The sequence below is a fragment of the Adiantum capillus-veneris genome, chromosome 5, assembly GCF_014529385.1.
Source record: "Adiantum capillus-veneris isolate H3 chromosome 5, ASM1452938v2, whole genome shotgun sequence".
Classification (NCBI taxonomy): Eukaryota; Viridiplantae; Streptophyta; class Polypodiopsida; order Polypodiales; family Pteridaceae; genus Adiantum; species Adiantum capillus-veneris.
The window spans coordinates 145,136,762-145,159,873 of NC_140935.1; the positions used below are offsets into that span (position 1 = coordinate 145,136,762).

Genomic DNA, 23,112 nt, shown 5'->3' on the forward strand with positions numbered 1-23,112 from the left:
GAGTGTGGAAGAACAAGAATACACACAGTATAAAAATTAGGCTAGGTACGAGGGCTAAAATGAATGTTTGATTGCAAATCCGTGCACATGAGGCTTGCAAATCCTTGCACATAAGCCTTCATTTTACGGCTGGTAAGTGACAATGGAAAGCTCATGAATGATGGAAGTTGTCAAGCTCCCATGAGTTAGAAAGTAGTGCACTCTCCACACATAGAGCCACAGAGGGGGGAGGAAGCTACAAGAGAAAAAGGACATAAGTTCCACGTCTTTGTGCAACTGATTAATTACTCAATGTGAACATACTTGCCAATGGAAACGATTTCATGCTTTTGCTGAATGTCCTCATCAATGATACAATACAGGAGATAGAGACTAGGGCATGTTGCTGTAAATCTCTCTTTATCAAAAGACTTTAGAACTGGTCTTTCAGGATTTGATGCCCACCAAGATAGGATGTCCTTCACAAGTCGCACAGCTTCATTGCTCATCAGAGGTTTGTGCTTCTCATATGTAGGACCACTAAGGTAGAGACAATATTTGGCTCCGATATAGTCAGACTCCCAGGGTTCATAGAAATCTTGTGTATATTTGATTCTATACAAGTCAACAAGGCAAAGGCGATGAAGACCATATTAGGTATTTTGGTAAAAATCTCACATTATGGGAATCTCCAAATCGACCGAATTCATGTAATTTGGGAATTTTCCACTTAAAGTGAGAAAAATTGAGGTGTGTGGCTAGTAAATAAAGTGAAAATCTCATAGGATTGTGGTGTTGATAAACACCAAAAGTCAAGAGGATGTACAACACATGGATTTGAATAATAACTATAAATTACATAAAACAAAGGAAGATACAAAAAAGATTTTGTTTACAAATTGACTAGTATAGTCACAATAGAAGCTCCACATAATTCTACTCCACATTTGATACCATATCTGAACTTTGATCCAAGTGTGGCTGATGTGCACGAGTGAGGCCTTCTTTGGCTTTTAGAGCATGTCTTTCTGGAATCTTTATTCTAGAAAATGGTCCTTCTTTGTTGGGTCTCCAGGACCAAACAATTGCATCTATAGTTTCCCACACTTGTGGGTCCTTATAGTTGACAGCCCAATAACCCTTCCAACAATTACTGTAAGCTTGAGTATCTGTCATCCCACTTTTTCTCGCGCAAGGTGCCCAATATTGAATCAAGAGTTTTCTGTAGTTTGGTGATGTAGGCTCATCATCAATGTCAGATAAAGCCATTGCAAGCCACACTGGATAGATTTCTGTGTCACTCGGAACAAGCATAAGAAAGTCACCTTGGTGCACATCAGACATAGGGTCAAACTCTTCCCTTGGCCTATCTCGTTGAGGCCCACAAAAATGATCGTTCAACTCTTCAAGGCCTAGGAATCTTTCTGCTCCTTGTTGCAAATTCATTGTAGTGCTTTGTAGGTGAGAATATTCTTGAGTTTTTGGCCAAAACATTTCATACAAGACTCCCTCTGATATGATTGCTTTTCCAATCTCTTCAATTACCTTACTCCAATAATCTATCACGGGTCTATAATATCGCGGAATACTTGAACCATTCCCTAAATTTTTCCAAAATTTTATATAGTTCTTTAGCCTCTTCGTGGGCCTTGACATACTCCGCCATTTGTACTAGAGGTGGATCTCCATGTGGTAACATTGGCTTGCCTTCTATGTCTGTTTTCCAAAGGCGAATACTTCCACTCCAACTTGATACACCTACATGTGCCTTATATTGCATCATTGGTGTCTCATCCTGCATAAAGAACCTGAACTGAAGCGGTTTGGAATGTCCAACAAGTATGTCTTGTCCATCACAAAGATAGCCATCACAATATTGCGTGAAATCGGGGATCTTTGTGAGAAAACATGGAGCTGGAGATGAAGATGAGCTGTTTCGTAATGTATCCATCAAATGTGGCAAAGTATAGGTTTGTGTAACTCTCAACTTCTCTGAAAACCTACTAAACATGGCGTCTATGTCCTCATGTGTATGCCCAACCATTAAAAATCCCAGCTGGATGGTTTTGAAAACACCCCTTGCAACAAGCATTGACAAATAGGCAAATAAGTATCGATTTTTGTTTTCCCCTGCACAATTATCCAATTGTAGCAACAAGTTCTCTGGTAATCTGCGAAATGTTGACCCCAATTCCTCTTCTGCAATTTCTGACGACTGCACAATGGGCTCTTTTCCATCACTCAAGTTATGGTAGTCCAAAGCATCCCTTGAGTTCAAAGCATGTAGTAGTGAAATATTGCTCCTTGGAAGTCCATTTGTTACTAGATCACCAAGAGGATGCTTATCTATCCTCTCGAGGTTATGTAAACAATTAGCAATTGAGACAATTGTAAGATTTGGATCAGCTGGCCACAAACCATTCAAGACAAAGTGTCCGTAATGACCTTCTCCATGTCCATGAGTGATCATGCCAATCAATGCCACCTGCAGATTATATCCTGAATCCACACCCTTGGGAACAATGCGTAATCTAGGAATGGCAGTCTTCTTTTGATCCATCTTATCATGGATTATGCATACATATTTTTGTGGTTGAGTTTCTGAATACGTGCGCCATGCATAATATAGGCTTCTGCAACTCTTTTGTTGTGCCATGTGAACTTCTCTCTCCCTCAAGAGAAGAGCTCTCTCTTCAAGAGAAGGTTTAGCTTCTAACCTTGCCTTGATTGAGCTACAAATATTGCACTTAGAGAACTCACTCGTCTTTGTTAAAGTGACATGTGGGTACTCTTTGTTCCAAATTCTACCAAAAGAAGATTGGGATAGCTTCTTCTCATAGCCCATTTGGTCAAGTGTCATGTTGATTTCACATAAAATATCCACTTGTTTGTATGTTGATGGAATCACCAATTGAGTCTCTCTTGAGCCATCTAGCAGTGTTCTACTTCTATGTGGCATCTTCTCAGAGTTGTTTTCCACAAACTCATTTAGTAGTGCTCTTGCTAAACTAGTATGTTGAAGTCCCCTTCTCAATGTACATGTGTTCCCATGTACATATTGGCGCACACCATTTTCAAAGTTCTCCTTGTATCGATAAAATGATGTCTTTGGTATTCCATGTAGCTCATACCATGCTCTACAACAAACAATAGAGCCATTTAGCCTGAATTGGTATCGTGACTTCTCATCTTTCTGATAACATATAGAAAGAACATCATAAACATAATTAGTGCGTGATTTTTGAGACTCTCCCCAAAATTGTTGTCGTAACCTTGTCACCATATCACGATCTGCAAATTGGCAGCATTTTTGTGCACAACAATCAATGCATGATACCCTTTGAATTGATTTGTTTGAAAGGTAAAAAGTCGAAGCTGGTGCTGCTTTTGATTTTTGAGTCCTGTTCATGAAAGTGTATCGTCTCTTCCTTGACAACTGGACAACATTACTCCCATCAAGTTTTTTTCCAACATTGCCATCGTTGGATACATCCTCATATGTAGCATGCATGCCATCAACAGGAACAAAGCGTTGTAATGGGCTCCCATTCAACATTGTTGTCTGCTTGATGGGCCACTTTAGCAAAGTGATGCTACCCACTTCAACCACATCATCAATGCTTGCATTTTCTCTTTCAATACCCACACCCACACAATCAGGACCAAGTTCTTGAAAGTTGACATAATCATGTGGAAATACATATAAGATGGTCCCTTCATTCATGGTTTGCATCATTGTGTCATCTTTTAAAAGGACCCTCTGATTTCTCCAAGACTCTCGAATCATTGCTTCAAATTCTGGGCTTGTCATAGGTATTGCATCTGTAACTAGAGGATCACAATGATCATGTTCTTCATCACCATTGTAGCTTTCGTGTGGATCAATTAAGTTCCCATTTAATACAAAAGATTGCAAAAGAAGCTTTGACCATCGAACAGCACTCCATAATGAGCCTTGGAGAGATGAAGTATCCATTGTAGGAAAAGGTAGGACCACATCCTTCAAGCATTCCTCCACTAGTATGGAGACATTTCCCAGCCCTATCTTTGTACCACCACAAGTGGAATCTGGATCTGTTCTACACACACAACCAATACCAACGATTTCATTGTCAAGTATCATATGTACTTTCTCCCCAGATTCGAAGTCCATCCTGTAAGTAAAAAGATTACATTGTTAAATCCATAGTTATAGAAAAATACTCTTCAAACCAAAAATCATGCTACAACATGAAAAAGGTTTGCATAGGTTGGACAAGTGGTGAACCTTGAGACCAAATCCTCCTTGCTATATTAATGGAAGCAAGGTTGGACAAGTGGTGGACCTTGAAACCAAAGCCTCTTTGCTATATAAGAGCATAGGTTGGACAAGTGGTGGACCTAGTTGTAATACCCACTGCCACCTATCAACTACTATAGGACTATGCTTTCCAATGTCCAAGTATCCCTTGAGTCTTTCAAGGTTGAACACGTGGTGGACCTTGAAACAAAAATCCCCTTTCTATATCAGAGCATAGCTTGGACAAGTGGTGGACCTAGTTATAATGCCCAATATCCAAGGTGAAATACCTTAGGACTTTGCTACCTTGCTTGCCAATGTTTACGTAGCCCCTCATTTCTTTAATGGAAGTAAGGTTGGACAAGTGGTGGACCTTGAAACCAAAGCCTCTTTGCTATATAAGAGCATAGGTTGGACCTAGTTTTAATACCCACTGCCGCCTATCAACTACTATAGGACTATGCTTTCCAATGTCCAAGTATCCCTTGAGTCTTTCAAGGTTGAACACGTGGTGGACCTTGAAACGAAAATCCCCTTTCTATATTAGAAAGGTTGAACACATGGTGGACCTTGAAACGAAAATCCCCTTTCTTTATCAGAGCATAGCTTGGACAAGTGGTGGACCTAGTTATAATGCCCAATATCAAAGGTGAAACACCTTAGGACCTTGCTACCTTGCTTGCCAATGTTTACGTAGCCCCTCATTTCTTTAATGGAAGCAACGTTGGACAAGTGGTGGACCTTGAAAGCAAAGCCTCTTTGCTATATGAGAGCATAGGTTGGACCTAGTTGTAATACCCACTGCCACCTATCAACTACTATAGGACTATGCTTTCCAATGTCCAAGTATCCCTTGAGTCTTGCAAGGTTGAACACGTGGTGGACCTTGAAACCAAAATCCCCTTTCTATATCAGAGCATAGCTTGGACAAGTGGTGGACCTAGTTATAAAGCCCCTCCTTTCTTTAATGGAAGAAAGGTTGGAAAAGTGGTGAATCTTGAAACCCAAACCCTTTGGCTATATATAGAGGATATCTTGGACAAGTGGTGGGCTTAGTTGTAGTATCCAATGTCCAAGGTCCAAGGTGAACTATGTAAAGACCTTACTTCCAAAAACAGAGTCGTACAAGTGGTTCTCCTTGAAACCAAAACCTCCTTAGTGTATTAGAACATAGCTTGGAGAAGTGGTGGACTTAGTTGTAATGGTGAATGTCCAAAGCAAACTATTATAGGACCTTGCTTCCCAAATCAAGTTTGGACAAGTGGTGGATCTTGAAACCAAAACCCCCTTACTCTATTAGAGCATAGCTTAGATAAGTGGTGGACCTAGCTGCCATGGAAAATGTTGAATCTGAACTGCTGCAAGACCTTGCTATTAAATGTCTAAGTAGAGCTAGCTTCTTTAATGGAATCAAGGTTGGGAAAGTGGTGCATCTTGAAACCAAAAGCCCTTTATTGTATTAGAGCATAGCTTGGACAAGTGAGGGACCTAGTTTTAATGTGTGATGTCCAAAGAAAAGTATTACAAGACCTTGCTTTCCAATATTTGAATTGGTCAAGTGGTTAAAACTAAGTATAAAACTTTGACCATTTTCTTCTCGAATTGCCAAAAAGCTAGTTTTAGACACCCCTAAATGAAAATGGTTTAGGGTGGCCTTAAACAATGTTTTTTCAAAGACTTGAACAAAAGGGTTGTCGAAGAGTAATGACAATTTATTGTGGCTTGAAGTGCCTGAGTATGTGAAAACAAGCCTAGGTTTTCCACGAGGCAAAAGGTGACATAATAAGAACATTGGAAAGTTAGGATTGACCATGTGGCCTAAACTTTGGCAAGTGAAGTGGTGGCCAAGTTTTGTGGCACAGTGTGCACTTGGTCCTATATGTGTTGACCACTTGGCTAAATCTAGGACCATAAGGCCAAACCTTTGGCACCTTAAATATAGTATGGGACATAATCTAGAACTGCTATAGTAAATTAGTAGTATAGCTAATATGTTAATATTTGTATTATATTTAAGTATATGCTAATATAATTTATGTTCAAAATTTCACTAATGAAAAATGTTCCCATTTAGCACTCCAGATGCGGGGTCTTAGGGCAATGCCACAATGAGGTGACAAGGCAGCGCTTCCACGTGAGGTTTGGGGGTAGCGCTCTTGATGGGGATGTGGAATATAGCGCTCTCGATGGCGGGGCTTGGGAGGTTGATTTTGGGATATTGTTCTGGGCGGGGTCCTGGGGCAGCGCCCCGGGCGGGGTCAACCATGATTTTTTTAAAGTGAATTCCTAGTATAGAGTTACGCATGTTTTTCATATTTTCAACCATGATTTCTTTAATTTTGGCCGTGTGAATTGGTTAACTTTTTATATTGCTTTTGTTTTTTTTTATCCTATGATAAAACATGGACTTGTAGCATACGTGGCATTCTAATAAACCCTATCAAGATTAGGCACACAGAGAGCGCACGAGAAACGCACACAGAGAAAGCAGGCGAGCAACAAACACACAAAAAGCGCACACGGATCGCACACAGTTGGAGTATACGCGCGCGTAGAGGAGCAAGCTCGGCATCGTACACAACACACAGGTGGAGTGCACAGGATTGAAAGTTCGCGCACAAGATAAAGAAACAGTAGCGTACACAACGCTTTCCAGAAGGGCAGGATCGGGTAGTCTTCTCAGGAGACATTGCACACCTCACGAATAGAGAAAAAACAGGTATTTCTCTCTCTCTCACTCTCTGTCTTTCTCCATATAGAGAAGATGGTTCTCTGTAACTCTTCTTGCACACACACTCTCTCATCAAAAGACAAAGATACATAGTTTAAAAGTATCCCCGCACACATACACATATTCCCACACATCGTCTTCCTCTCTTCCACATACATAACCACAGTGAAATCTGTTATCTTGCTGTCTCTCTCTTGAAAATACGTGCACATATTCCCATACATTGTCTTCCTCTCTTCCACATACATAAACACAGTGAAATCTGTTATCTTTCTCTCTCCTCTCTCTAAAAAACAGGTATTTATCTCTCTCTCTCTCTCTCTCTCTATCTATCTATCTATCTATCTCTGTATCTTGCTATCTCTCTCTTGAAAATACATGCTCATGTATGTGTGCGTCTGTGTTATCTATGTGTATGTATGTATATTTGTGTTATTTCATTGTAATACTCATACATAATGCAGATACACAATTACACTTAATTACGATATGCACACATAGTATATATACATACATAAATATCACAAATAACTAACACATTGTAATACTAGTAAAATTGAATGGAAGACTTACTTGCGTGATCTGTTAAAGTCGATTCTTGTAGCGAGTTCTGGATGTATGCTGAGCTGATTTTCCTCTAATCCATTTGTAGATATGATTGTAACTTCTGTTTCTCAAAAATAGTAGTGTTGTTTAGTGATACACCTAATGGACATAAATGGTTTGAACTAGGACATGTAGACCAAAAATACGTGTATTTCTTTGGATGAATATATACACTTTTTGGTGACCCTTACCACAAGTGGTGGACCTTGAGACCAATGGACTATAAGGACCTCCAAACAATACCTTGTACACTCAATCCTTCTTGGTATCTAGGTTGGACAAGTGGTGGACCTTGTTCAAATTCTCTAACCACTCTCTCTAACATGGTGACATAATTTAGGTGTGATAAATTCATACCTATGCAAACTAATATCAGTTTATGCTTGTTAATTTGAATTTGTTTGAATTTATGTACAATATAATGATTTGAGGTTTGCATATTTGAATTTAGGTGGTATAATGATATCTTTTTGTGGTAAACTTGAATTTAAAATCAATTTTGCGTGGAATATTTTAAATGTAAGTAGTAAAATTTAAATTTTTATAAAAAAGTTTGAATTTTAAAATTTGGGCGGGATAGTTTAAAATTTAGGCGGGATATTTAAGATTTGGGAGGGATATTTTAAATTTAGGCGGGAAGGTTTTGAATTTATAGCGAGATCTCCCTTACATAAGAGAGTATAGGTTGGACAAGTGGTGGACCTTCAAGCTAGAGCATCCATGCTACTGGACATGATAGGTAGGGAATCTAGTTGAATATTGTATGTATAATATATATGTAATAGATCTAGCTTGGACAAGTGGTGGACCTTGGAACAAAACCCCATGTAAAACATATCATGCACATTCCAAGTGGTCAAAAAAAATATCATTTAGAATATAGCTTATAGGTTGGACAAGTGGTGGACCTTAACACCCAGATATTCTTCATATAATGACATAGAGTGGAAAACTGGTGAATCTTGAGACCAAACCATGCTACTAGCGATAATAGCTTGGACAAGTGGTGGACCTTGAAAGTAAACCCCCCATCTACGAAATATCGTGGGTTTAAGGTATTTCGATGGAGCGTAGCATCTTGGAGACATCGTGCATCTTGCTTCTCTTCATGTTTCAATGGAGCCTATCTTGGACAAATGGTGGAGCATCCTTCTCTCCATGTTTCAATGGACCCTAGCTTGGACAAGTGGTGGACCTTTACTTCTCTCTATTATTCAATAGAGTTAGCTTGGACAAGTGGTGGACCTTGGAACCAAACCCCCATTTAAAACTATCATGGTCACTCCAAGTGGTGAGAAAGAATAACCTTTAAGATATAGCCTTATAGGTTGGACAAGTGGTGGACCTTAACACCCTAATATTCTTAATAATGACATAGAGTGAAAAAGTGGTGAATCTTGAGACAAAACCACTCATGCTACTAGCACTAATAGCTTGGACAAGTGGTGGACATTGAATGTAAAACCCCCATGTTTCAATAGAGTTAGCTTCGACAAATGGTGGAGATCCTTCTCTCCATGTTTCAATGGACCCTAGCTTGGACAAGTGGTGGACCTTTGTTTCTCTCTATGTTTCAATAGAATTAGCTTGGACAAGTGGTGGACCTTGGAAGCAAACCCCCATGTAAAACCTATCATGGTCACTCCAAGTGGTAATAAAGAATAACCTTTAAGATGTAGCCTTATAGGTTGGACAAGTGGTGGACCTTAACACGCGCATATTCTTAATATAATGACATAGAGTGGAAAAGTGGTGAATCTTGAGACCAAACCACTCAGGCTACTAGCAATAATAGCTTGGACAAGTGGTGGACCTTGAATGTACACCCCTCATCTACGACATATCGTGGGTTTAATGTCTTTCGATGGAGCATAGCATCTTGGAGACATGGTGCAGCTTGCTTCTCGTCATGTTTCAATGGAGCCTATCTTGGACAAATGGTGGAGCATCCTTCTCTCCATGTTTCAATGGACCCTAGCTTGGACAAGTGGTGGACCTTTGTTTCTCTCTATGTTTCAATAGAGTTAGCTTGGACAAGTGGTGGACCTTGGAACCAAAGCCCCATGTAAAACCTATCATGGTCACTCCAAGTGGTAATAAAGAATAACCTTTAAGATGTAGCCTTATAGGTTGGACAAGTGGTGGACCTTAACACGCGCATATTCTTAATATAATGACATAGAGTGGAAAAGTGGTGAATCTTGAGACCAAACCACTTAGGCTACTAGCAATAATAGCTTGGACAAGTGGTGGACCTTGAATGTACACCCCTCATCTACGACATATCGTGGGTTTAATGTTTTTCGATGGAGCCTAGCATCTTGGAGACATGGTGCACCTTGCTTCTCCTCATGTTTCTATGGAGCCTACCTTGGACAAATGGTGGAGCATCCTTCTCTCCATGTTTCAATGGACCCTCGCTTAGACAAGGGGTGGACCTTTGTTTCTCTCTATGTTTCAATAGAGTTAGCTTGGACAAGTGGTGGACCTTGGAACCAAACCCCCATGTAAAACCTATCATGGTCACTCCAAGTAGTAAGAAAGAATAACCTTTAAGATGTAGCCTTATAGGTTGGACAAGTGGTGGACCTTAACACCCACATATTCTTAATAAAAGTGGTGAATCTTGAGACCAAACCACTCAGGCTACTAGCAATAATAGCTTGGACAAGTGGTGGACCTTGAATGTAAACCCCTCATCTACGAAATATCGTGGGTTTAATGTATTTTGATGGAGCCTAGCATCTTGGAGACATGGTGCAGCTTGCTTCTCGTCATGTTTCAATGGATCCTATATTGGACAAATGGTGGAGCATCCTTCTCTCCATGTTTCAATGGACCCTAGCTTGGACAAGTGGTGGACCTTTGTTTCTCTCTATGTTTCAATAGAGTTAGCTTAGACCAGTGGTGGACCTTGGAAGAAAACCCACATGTAAAACCTATCATGGTCACTCCAAGTGGTAATAAATAATAACCTTTAAGATGTAGCCTTATAGGTTGGACAAGTGGTGGACCTTAACACGCGCATATTCTTAATATAATGACATAGAGTGGAAAAGTGGTGAATCTTGAGACCAAACCACTCAGGCTACTAGCAATAATAGCTTGGACAAGTGGTGGACCTTGAATGTACACCCCTCATCTACGACATATCGTGGGTTTAATGTTTTTCGATGGAGCCTAGCATCTTGGAGACATGGTGCACCTTGCTTCTCCTCATGTTTCAATGGAGCCTACCTTGGACAAATGGTGGAGCATCCTTCTCTCCATGTTTCAATGGACCCTAGCTTAGACAAGGGGTGGAACTTTGCTTCTCTCTATGTTTCAATAGAGTTAGCTTGGACAAGTGGTGGACCTTGAAACCAAACCCCCATGTAAAACCTATCATGGTCACTCCAAGTAGTAAGAAAGAATAACCTTTAAGATGTAGCCTTATAGGTTGGACAAGTGGTGGACCTTAACACCGACATATTCTTAATAAAAGTGGTGAATCTTAAGACCAAACTACTCAGGCTACTAGCAATAATAGCTTGGACAATTGGTGGACCTTGAATGTAAACCCCTCATCTACGAAATCTCGTGGGTTTAATGTATTTCGATGGAGCCTAGCATCTTGGAGACATGGTGCAGCTTGCTTCTCGTCATGTTTCAATGGAGCCTATCTTGGACAAATGGTGGAGCATCCTTCTCTCCATGTTTCAATGGACCCTAGCTTGGACAAGTGGTGGACCTTTGTTTCTCTCTATGTTTCAATAGAGTTAGCTTGGACAAGTGGTGGACCTTGGAAGCAAACCCCCATGTAAAACCTATCATGGTCACTCGAAGTGGTAATAAAGAATAACCTTTAAGATGTAGCCTTATAGGTTGGACAAGTGGTGGACCTTAACACGCGCATATTCTTAATATAATGACATAGAGTGGAAAAGTGGTGAATCTTGAGACCAAACCACTCAGGTTACTAGCAATAATAGCTTGGACAAGTGGTGGACCTTGAATGTACACCCCTCATCTACGACATATCGTGGGTTTAATGTTTTTCGATGGAGCCTAGCATCTTGGAGACATGGTGCACCTTGCTTCTCGTCATGTTTCAATGGAGCCTATCTTGGACAAATGGTGGAGCATCCTTCTCTCCATGTTTCAATGGACCCTAGCTTGGACAAGTGGTGGACCTTGGAACCAAACCCCCATTTAAAATCTATCATGGTCACTCCAAGTGGTGAGAAAGAATAACCTTTAAGATATAGCCTTATAGGTTGGACAAGTGGTGGACCTTAACACCCTAATATTCTTAACATAATGACATAGAGTGAAAAAGTGGTGAATCTTGAGACAAAACCACTCATGCTACTAGCACTAATAGCTTGGACAAGTGGTGGACATTGAATGTAAAACCCCCATGTTTCAATAGAGTTAGCTTCGACAAATGGTGGAGAATCCTTCTCTCCATGTTTCAATGGACCCTAGCTTGGACAAGTGGTGGACCTTTGTTTCTCTCTATGTTTCAATAGAATTAGCTTGGACAAGTGGTGGACCTTGGAAGCAAAGCCCCATGTAAAACCTATCATGGTCACTCCAAGTGGTAATAAAGAATAACCTTTAAGATGTAGCCTTATAGGTTGGACAAGTGGTGGACCTTAACACGCGCATATTCTTAATATAATGACATAGAGTGGAAAAGTGGTGAATCTTGAGACCAAACCACTCAGGCTACTAGCAATAATAGCTTGGACAAGTGGTGGACCTTGAATGTACACCCCTCATCTACGACATATCGTGGGTTTAATGTTTTTCGATGGAGCCTAGCATCTTGGAGACATGGTGCAGCTTGCTTCTCGTCATGTTTCAATGGATCCTATCTTGGACAAATGGTGGAGCATCCTTCTCTCCATGTTTCAATGGACCCTAGCTTGGACAAGTGGTGGACCTTTGTTTCTCTCTATGTTTCAATAGAATTAGCTTGGACAAGTGGTGGACCTTGGAAGCAAAGCCCCATGTAAAACCTATCATGGTCACTCTAAGTGGTAATAAAGAATAACCTTTAAGATGTAGCCTTATAGGTTGGACAAGTGGTGGACCTTAGCACGCGCATATTCTTAATATAATGACATAGAGTGGAAAAGTGGTGAATCTTGAGACCAAACCACTCAGGCTACTAGCAATAATAGCTTGGACAAGTGGTGGACCTTGAATGTACACCCCTCATCTATGACATATCGTGGGTTTAATGTTTTTCGATGGAACCTAGCATCTTGGAGACATGGTGCACCTTGCTTCTCCTCATGTTTCAATGGAGCCTACCTTGGACAAATGGTGGAGCATCCTTCTCTCCATGTTTCAATGGACCCTAGCTTAGACAAGGGGTGGACCTTTGTTTCTCTCTATGTTTCAATAGAGTTAGCTTGGACAAGTGGTGGACCTTGGAACCAAACCCCCATGTAAAACCTATCATGGTCACTCCAAGTAGTAAGAAAGAATAACCTTTAAGATGTAGCCTTATAGGTTGGACAAGTGGTGGACCTTAACACCCACATATTCTTAATAAAAGTGGTGAATCTTGAGACCAAACCACTCAGGCTACTAGCAATAATAGCTTGGACAAGTGGTGGACCTTGAATGTAAACCCCTCATCTACGAAATATCGTGGGTTTAATGTATTTTGATGGAGCCTAGCATCTTGGAGACATGGTGCAGCTTGCTTCTCGTCATGTTTCAATGGAGCCTATCTTGGACAAATGGTGGAGCATCCTTCTCTCCATGTTTCAATGGACCCTAGCTTGGACAAGTGGTGGACCTTTGTTTCTCTCTATGTTTCAATAGAGTTAGCTTGGACAGTGGTGGACCTTGGAACAAACCCACATGTAAAACCTATCATGGTCACTCCAAGTGGTAATAAAGAATAACCTTTAAGATGTAGCCTTATAGGTTGGACAAGTGGTGGACCTTAACACGCGCATATTCTTAATATAATGACATAGAGTGGAAAAGTGGTGAATCTTGAGACCAAACCACTCAGGCTTACTAGCAATAATAGCTTGGACAAGTGGTGGACCTTGAATGTAACCCCTCATCTACGACATATCGTGGGTTTAATGTTTTTCGATGGAGCCTAGCATCTTGGAGACATGGTGCACCTTGCTTCTCGTCATGTTTCAATGGAGCCTATCTTGGACAAATGGTGGAGCATCCTTCTCTCCATGTTTCAATGGACCCTAGCTTGGACAAGTGGTGGACCTTGGAACCAAACCCCCATTAAAACCTATCATGGTCACTCCAAGTGGTGAGAAAGAATAACCTTTAAGGTATAGCCTTATAGGTTGGACAAGTGGTGGACCTTAACACCCTAATATTCTTAACATAATGACATAGAGTGAAAAAGTGGTGAATCTTGAGACAAAACCACTCATGCTACTAGCACTAATAGCTTGGACAAGTGGTGGACATTGAATGTAAAATCCCATGTTTCAATAGAGTTAGCTTCGACAAATGGTGGAGATCCTTCTCTCCATGTTTCAATGGACCCTAGCTTGGACAAGTGGTGGACCTTTGTTTCTCTCTATGTTTCAATAGAGTTAGCTTGGACAAGTGGTGGACCTTGGAACCAAACCCCCATGTAAAACCTATCATGGTCACTCCAAGTGGTAATAAAGAATAACCTTTAAGATGTAGCCTTATAGGTTGGACAAGTGGTGGACCTTAACACGCGCATATTCTTAATATAATGACATAGAGTGGAAAAGTGGTGAATCTTGAGACCAAACCACTCAGGCTACTAGCAATAATAGCTTGGACAAGTGGTGGACCTTGAATGTAAACCCCTCATCTACGACATATCGTGGGTTTAATGTTTTTCGATGGAGCCTAGCATCTTGGAGACATGGTGCAGCTTGCTTCTCGTCATGTTTCAATGGAGCCTATCTTGGACAAATGGTGGAGCATCCTTCTCTCCATGTTTCAATGGACCCTAGCTTGGACAAGTGGTGGACCTTTGTTTCTCTCTATGTTTCAATAGAGTTAGCTTGGACAAGTGGTGGACCTTGGAACCAAACCCCATGTAAAACCTATCATGGTCACTCCAAGTGGTAATAAAGAATAACCTTTAAGATGTAGCCTTATAGATTGGACAAGTGGTGGACCTTAACACGCGCATATTCTTAATATAATGACATAGAGTGGAAAAGTGGTGAATCTTGAGACCAAACCACTCAGGCTACTAGCAATAATAGCTTGGACAAGTGGTGGACCTTGAATGTACACCCCTCATCTACGACATATTGTGGGTTTAATGTTTTTCGATGGAGCCTAGCATCTTGGAGACATGGTGCGCCTTGCTTCTCCTCATGTTTCAATGGAGCCTACCTTGGACAAATGGTGGAGCATCCTTCTCTCCATGTTTCAATGGACCCTAGCTTAGACAAGGGGTGGACCTTTGTTTCTCTCTATGTTTCAATAGAGTTAGCTTGGACAAGTGGTGGACCTTGGAACCAAACCCCCATGTAAAACCTATCATGGTCACTCCAAGTAGTAAGAAAGAATAACCTTTAAGATGTAGCCTTATAGGTTGGACAAGTGGTGGACCTTAACACCCACATATTCTTAATAAAAGTGGTGAATCTTGAGACCAAACCACTCAGGCTACTAGCAATAATAGCTTGGACAAGTGGTGGACCTTGAATGTAAACCCCTCATCTACCAAATATCGTGGGTTTAATGTATTTCGATGGAGCCTAGCATCTTGGAGACATGGTGCAGCTTGCTTCTCGTCATGTTTCAATGGAGCCTATCTTGGACAAATGGTGGAGCATCCTTCTCTCCATGTTTCAATGGACCCTAGCTTGGACAAGTGGTGGACCTTTGTTTCTCTCTATGTTTCAATAGAGTTAGCTTGGACAAGTGGTGGACCTTGGAAGCAAACCCCATGTAAAACCTATCATGGTCACTCCAAGTGGTAATAAAGAATAACCTTTAAGATGTAGCCTTATAGGTTGGACAAGTGGTGGACCTTAACACGCGCATATTCTTAATATAATGACATAGAGTGGAAAAGTGGTGAATCTTGAGACCAAACCACTCAGGCTACTAGCAATAATAGCTTGGACAAGTGGTGGACCTTGAATGTACACCCCTCATCTATGACATATCGTGGGTTTAATGTTTTTCGATGGAGCCTAGCATCTTGGAGACATGGTGCACCTTGCTTCTCCTCATGTTTCAATGGAGCCTACCTTGGACAAATGGTGGAGCATCCTTCTCTCCATGTTTCAATGGACCCTAGCTTAGACAAGGGGTGGACCTTTGTTTCTCTCTATGTTTCAATAGAGTTAGCTTGGACAAGTGGTGGACCTTGGAACCAAACCCCATGTAAAACCTATCATGGTCACTCCAAGTAGTAAGAAAGAATAACCTTTAAGATGTAGCCTTATAGGTTGGACAAGTGGTGGACCTTAACACCCACATATTCTTAATAAAAGTGGTGAATCTTGAGACCAAACCACTCAGGCTACTAGCAATAATAGCTTGGACAAGTGGTGGACCTTGAATGTAAACCCCTCATCTACGAAATATCGTGGGTTTAATGTATTTTGATGGAGCCTAGCATCTTGGAGACATGGTGCAGCTTGCTTCTCGTCATGTTTCAATGGAGCCTATCTTGGACAAATGGTGGAGCATCCTTCTCTCCATGTTTCAATGGACCCTAGCTTGGACAAGTGGTGGACCTTTGTTTCTCTCTATGTTTCAATAGAGTTAGCTTGGACAAGTGGTGGACCTTGGAACAAACCCCATGTAAAACCTATCATGGTCACTCCAAGTGGTAATAAAGAATAACCTTTAAGATGTAGCCTTATAGGTTGGACAAGTGGTGGACCTTAACACGCGCATATTCTTAATATAATGACATAGAGTGGAAAAGTGGTGAATCTTGAGACCAAACCACTCAGGCTACTAGCAATAATAGCTTGGACAAGTGGTGGACCTTGAATGTAAACCCCTCATCTACGACATATCGTGGGTTTAATGTTTTTCGATGGAGCCTAGCATCTTGGAGACATGGTGCACCTTGCTTCTCGTCATGTTTCAATGGAGCCTATCTTGGACAAATGGTGGAGCATCCTTCTCTCCATGTTTCAATGGACCCTAGCTTGGACAAGTGGTGGACCTTGGAACCAAACCCCCATTTAAAACCTATCATGGTCACTCCAAGTGGTAGAAAGAATAACCTTTAAGATATAGCCTTATAGGTTGGACAAGTGGTGGACCTTAACACCCTAATATTCTTAATATAATGACATAGAGTGAAAAAGTGGTGAATCTTGAGACAAAACCACTCATGCTACTAGCACTAATAGCTTGGACAAGTGTTGGACATTGAATGTAAAACCCCCATGTTTCAATAGAGTTAGCTTCGACAAATGGTGGAGCATCCTTCTCTCCATGTTTCAATGGACCCTAGCTTGGACAAGTGGTGGACCTTTGTTTCTCTCTATGTTTCAATAGAGTTAGCTTGGACAAGTGGTGGACCTTGGAACCAAACCCCCATGTAAAACCTATCATGGTCACTCCAAGTGGTAATAAAGAATAACCTTTAAGATGTAGCCTTATAGGTTGGACAAGTGGTGGACCTTAACACGCGCATATTCTTAATATAATGACATAGAGTGGAAAAGTGGTGAATCTTGAGACCAAACCACTCAGGCTACTAGCAATAATAGCTTGGACAAGTGGTGGACCTTGAATGTAACCCCTCATCTACGACATATCGTGGGTTTAATGTTTTTCGATGGAGCCTAGCATCTTGGAGACATGGTGCAGCTTGCTTCTCGTCATGTTTCAATGGAGCCTATCTTGGACAAATGGTGGAGCATCCTTCTCTCCATGTTTCAATGGACCCTAGCTTGGACAAGTGGTGGACCTTTGTTTCTCTCTATGTTTCAATAGAGTTAGCTTGGACAAGTGGTGGACCTTGGAACCAAACCCCCATGTAAAACCTATCATGGTCACTCCAAGTGGTAATAAAGAATAACCTTTAAGATGTAGCCTTATAGGTTGGACAAGTGGTGGACCTTAACACGCGCATATTCTTAATATAATGACATAGAGTGGAAAAGTGGTGAATCTTGAGACCAAACCACTCAGGCTACTAGCAATAATAGCTTGGACAAGTGGTGGACCTTGAATGTAAACCCCTCATCTACGACATATCGTGGGTTTAATGTTTTTCGATGGAGCCTAGCATCTTGGAGACATGGTGCACCTTGCTTCTCCTCATGTTTCAATGGAGCCTACCTTGGACAAATGGTGGAGCATCCTTCTCTCCATGTTTCAATGGACCCTAGCTTAGACAAGGGGTGGACCTTTGTTTCTCTCTATGTTTCAATAGAGTTAGCTTGGACAAGTGGTGGACCTTGGAACCAAACCCCCATGTAAAACCTATCATGGTCACTCCAAGTAGTAAGAAAGAATAACCTTTAAGATGTAGCCTTATAGGTTGGACAAGTGGTGGACCTTAACACCCACATATTCTTAATAAAAGTGGTGAATCTTGAGACCAAACCACTCAGGCTACTAGCAATAATAGCTTGGACAAGTGGTGGACCTTGAATGTAAACCCCTCATCTACGAAATATCGTGGGTTTAATGTATTTTGATGGAGCCTAGCATCTTGGAGACATGGTGCAGCTTGCTTCTCGTCATGTTTCAATGGAGCCTATCTTGGACAAATGGTGGAGCATCCTTCTCTCCATGTTTCAATGGACCCTAGCTTGGACAAGTGGTGGACCTTTGTTTCTCTCTATGTTTCAATAGAGTTAGCTTGGACAAGTGGTGGACCTTGGAACCAAACCCCCATGTAAAACCTATCATGGTCACTCCAAGTGGTAATAAAGAATAACCTTTAAGATGTAGCCTTATAGGTTGGACAAGTGGTGGACCTTAACACGCGCATATTCTTAATATAATGACATAGAGTGGAAAAGTGGTGAATCTTGAGACCAAACCACTCAGGCTACTAGCAATAATAGCTTGGACAAGTGGTGGACCTTGAATGTACACCCCTCATCTACGACATATCGTGGGTTTAATGTTTTTCGATGGAGCCTAGCATCTTGGAGACATGGTGCACCTTGCTTCTCCTCATGTTTCAATGGAGCCTACCTTGGACAAATGGTGGAGCATCCTTCTCTCCATGTTTCAATGGACCCTAGCTTAGACAAGGGGTGGACCTTTGCTTCTCTCTATGTTTCAATAGAGTTAGCTTGGACAAGTGGTGGACCTTGGAACCAAACCCCCATGTAAAACCTATCATGGTCACTCCAAGTAGTAAGAAAGAATAACCTTTAAGATGTAGCCTTATAGGTTGGACAAGTGGTGGACCTTAACACCCACATATTCTTAATAAAAGTGGTGAATCTTGAGACCAAACCACTCAGGCTACTAGCAATAATAGCTTGGACAAGTGGTGGACCTTGAATGTAAACCCCTCATCTACGAAATATCGTGGGTTTATGTATTTCGATGGAGCCTAGCATCTTGGAGACATGGTGCAGCTTGCTTCTCGTCATGTTTCAATGGAGCCTATCTTGGACAAATGGTGGAGCATCCTTCTCTCCATGTTTCAATGGACCCTAGCTTGGACAAGTGGTGGACCTTTGTTTCTCTCTATGTTTCAATAGAGTTAGCTTGGACAAGTGGTGGACCTTGGAACCAAACCCCCATGTAAAACCTATCATGGTCACTCCAAGTGGTAATAAAGAATAACCTTTAAGATGTAGCCTTATAGGTTGGACAAGTGGTGGACCTTAACACGCGCATATTCTTAATATAATGACATAGAGTGGAAAAGTGGTGAATCTTGAGACCAAACCACTCAGGCTACTAGCAATAATAGCTTGGACAAGTGGTGGACCTTGAATGTAAACCCCTCATCTACGACATATCGTGGGTTTAATGTTTTTCGATGGAGCCTAGCATCTTGGAGACATGGTGCACCTTGCTTCTCCTCATGTTTCAATGGAGCCTACCTTGGACAAATGGTGGAGCATCCTTCTCTCCATGTTTCAATGGACCCTAGCTTAGACAAGGGGTGGACCTTTGCTTCTCTCTATGTTTCAATAGAGTTAGCTTGGACAAGTGGTGGACCTTGGAACCAAACCCCCATGTAAAACCTATCATGGTCACTCCAAGTAGTAAGAAAGAATAACCTTTAAGATGTAGCCTTATAGGTTGGACAAGTGGTGGACCTTAACACCCACATATTCTTAATAAAAGTGGTGAATCTTGAGACCAAACCACTCAGGCTACTAGCAATAATAGCTTGGACAAGTGGTGGACCTTGAATGTAAACCCCTCATCTACGAAATATCGTGGGTTTAATGTATTTCGATGGAGCCTAGCATCTTGGAGACATGGTGCAGCTTGCTTCTCGTCATGTTTCAATGGAGCCTATCTTGGACAAATGGTGGAGCATCCTTCTCTCCATGTTTCAATGGACCCTAGCTTGGACAAGTGGTGGACCTTTGTTTCTCTCTATGTTTCAATAGAGTTAGCTTGGACAAGTGGTGGACCTTGGAACCAAACCCCCATGTAAAACCTATCATGGTCACTCCAAGTGGTAATAAAGAATAACCTTTAAGATGTAGCCTTATAGGTTGGACAAGTGGTGGACCTTAACACGCGCATATTCTTAATATAATGACATAGAGTGGAAAAGTGGTGAATCTTGAGACCAAACCACTCAGGCTACTAGCAATAATAGCTTGGACAAGTGGTGGACCTTGAATGTAAACCCCTCATCTACGACATATCGTGGGTTTAATGTTTTTCGATGGAGCCTAGCATCTTGGAGACATGGTGCACCTTGCTTCTCCTCATGTTTCAATGGAGCCTACCTTGGACAAATGGTGGAGCATCCTTCTCTCCATGTTTCAATGGACCCTAGCTTAGACAAGGGGTGGACCTTTGCTTCTCTCTATGTTTCAATAGAGTTAGCTTGGACAAGTGGTGGACCTTGGAACCAAACCCCCATGTAAAACCTATCATGGTCACTCCAAGTAGTAAGAAAGAATAACCTTTAAGATGTAGCCTTATAGGTTGGACAAGTGGTGGACCTTAACACCCACATATTCTTAATAAAAGTGGTGAATCTTGAGACCAAACCACTCAGGCTACTAGCAATAATAGCTTGGACAAGTGGTGGACCTTGAATGTAAACCCCTCATCTACGAAATATCGTGGGTTTAATGTATTTCGATGGAGCCTAGCATCTTGGAGACATGGTGCAGCTTGCTTCTCGTCATGTTTCAATGGAGCCTATCTTGGACAAATGGTGGAGCATCCTTCTCTCCATGTTTCAATGGACCCTAGCTTGGACAAGTGGTGGACCTTTGTTTCTCTCTATGTTTCAATAGAGTTAGCTTGGACAAGTGGTGGACCTTGGAACCAAACCCCCATGTAAAACCTATCATGGTCACTCCAAGTGGTAATAAAGAATAACCTTTAAGATGTAGCCTTATAGGTTGGACAAGTGGTGGACCTTAACACGCGCATATTCTTAATATAATGACATAGAGTGGAAAAGTGGTGAATCTTGAGACCAAACCACTCAGGCTACTAGCAATAATAGCTTGGACAAGTGGTGGACCTTGAATGTAAACCCCTCATCTACGACATATCGTGGGTTTAATGTTTTTCGATGGAGCCTAGCATCTTGGAGACATGGTGCACCTTGCTTCTCCTCATGTTTCAATGGAGCCTACCTTGGACAAATGGTGGAGCATCCTTCTCTCCATGTTTCAATGGACCCTAGCTTAGACAAGGGGTGGACCTTTGCTTTCTCTATGTTTCAATAGAGTTAGCTTGGACAAGTGGTGGACCTTGGAACCAAACCCCCATGTAAAACCTATCATGGTCACTCCAAGTAGTAATAAAGAATAACCTTTAAGATGTAGCCTTATAGGTTGGACAAGTGGTGGACCTTAACACCCACATATTCTTAATAAAAGTGGTGAATCTTGAGACCAAACCACTCAGGCTACTAGCAATAATAGCTTGGACAAGTGGTGGACCTTGAATGTAAACCCCTCATCTACGAAATATCGTGGGTTTAATGTATTTCGATGAAGCCAAGCATCTTGGAAACATGGTGCAACTTGCTTCTCGTCATGTTTCAATGGAGCCTATCTTGGACAAATGGTGGAGCATCCTTCTCTACATGTTTCAATGGACCCTAGCTTGGACAAGTGGTGGACCTTTGTTTCTCTCTATGTTTCAATAGAGTTACCTTGGACAGTGGTGGACCTTGGAACCAAACCCCCATGTAAAACCTATCATGGTCACTCCAAGTGGTAATAAATAATAACCTTTAAGATGTAGCCTTATAGGTTGGACAAGTGGTGGACCTTAACACGCGCATATTCTTAATATAATGACATAGAGTGAAAAGTGGTGAATCTTGAGACCAAACCACTCAGGCTACTAGCAATAATAGCTCGGACAAGTGGTGGACCTTGAATGTAAACCCCTCATCTACGACATATCGTGGGTTTAATGTTTTTCGATGGAGCCTAGCATCTTGGAGACATGGTGCACCTTGCTTCTCCTCATGTTTCAATGGAGCCTACCTTGGACAAATGGTGGAGCATCCTTCTCTCCATGTTTCAATGGACCCTAGCTTAGACAAGGGGTGGACCTTTGCTTCTCTCTATGTTTCAATAGAGTTAGCTTGGACAAGTGGTGGACCTTGGAACCAAACCCCCATGTAAAACCTATCATGGTCACTCCAAGTAGTAAGAAAGAATAACCTTTAAGATGTAGCCTTATAGGTTGGACAAGTGGTGGACCTTAACACCCACATATTCTTAATAAAAGTGGTGAATCTTGAGACCAAACCACTCAGGCTACTAGCAATAATAGCTTGGACAAGTGGTGGACCTTGAATGTAAACCCCTCATCTACGAAATATCGTGGGTTTAATGTATTTCGATGGAGCCTAGCATCTTGGAGACATGGTGCAGCTTGCTTCTCGTCATGTTTCAATGGAGCCTATCTTGGACAAATGGTGGAGCATCCTTCTCTCCATGTTTCAATGGACCCTAGCTTGGACAAGTGGTGGACCTTTGTTTCTCTCTATGTTTCAATAGAGTTAGCTTGGACAAGTGGTGGACCTTGGAACCAAACCCCCATGTAAAACCTATCATGGTCACTCCAAGTGGTAATAAAGAATAACCTTTAAGATGTAGCCTTATAGGTTGGACAAGTGGTGGACCTTAACACGCGCATATTCTTAATATAATGACATAGAGTGGAAAAGTGGTGAATCTTGAGACCAAACCACTCAGGCTACTAGCAATAATAGCTTGGACAAGTGGTGGACCTTGAATGTAAACCCCTCATCTACGACATATCGTGGGTTTAATGTTTTTCGATGGAGCCTAGCATCTTGGAGACATGGTGCACCTTGCTTCTCGTCATGTTTCAATGGAGCCTATCTTGGACAAATGGTGGAGCATCCTTCTCTCCATGT

At 41.6% G+C, this 23,112-nt stretch overlaps 1 protein-coding gene across 1 annotated transcript in view; it reads right to left on the reverse strand.

Moving 5' to 3' along the window:
- Positions 1–284: 284 nt before the first annotated feature.
- The window catches only part of LOC147458237 (uncharacterized), a 46,036-nt gene continuing 23,208 nt past the window's right edge, over positions 285–23,112 (reverse strand). The window contains exon 2 of the mRNA XM_086511787.1: positions 285–624. Within this exon, the coding sequence (XP_086367913.1) occupies positions 285–624 (340 nt within the window). The remainder of the gene's footprint in view (positions 625–23,112) is intronic.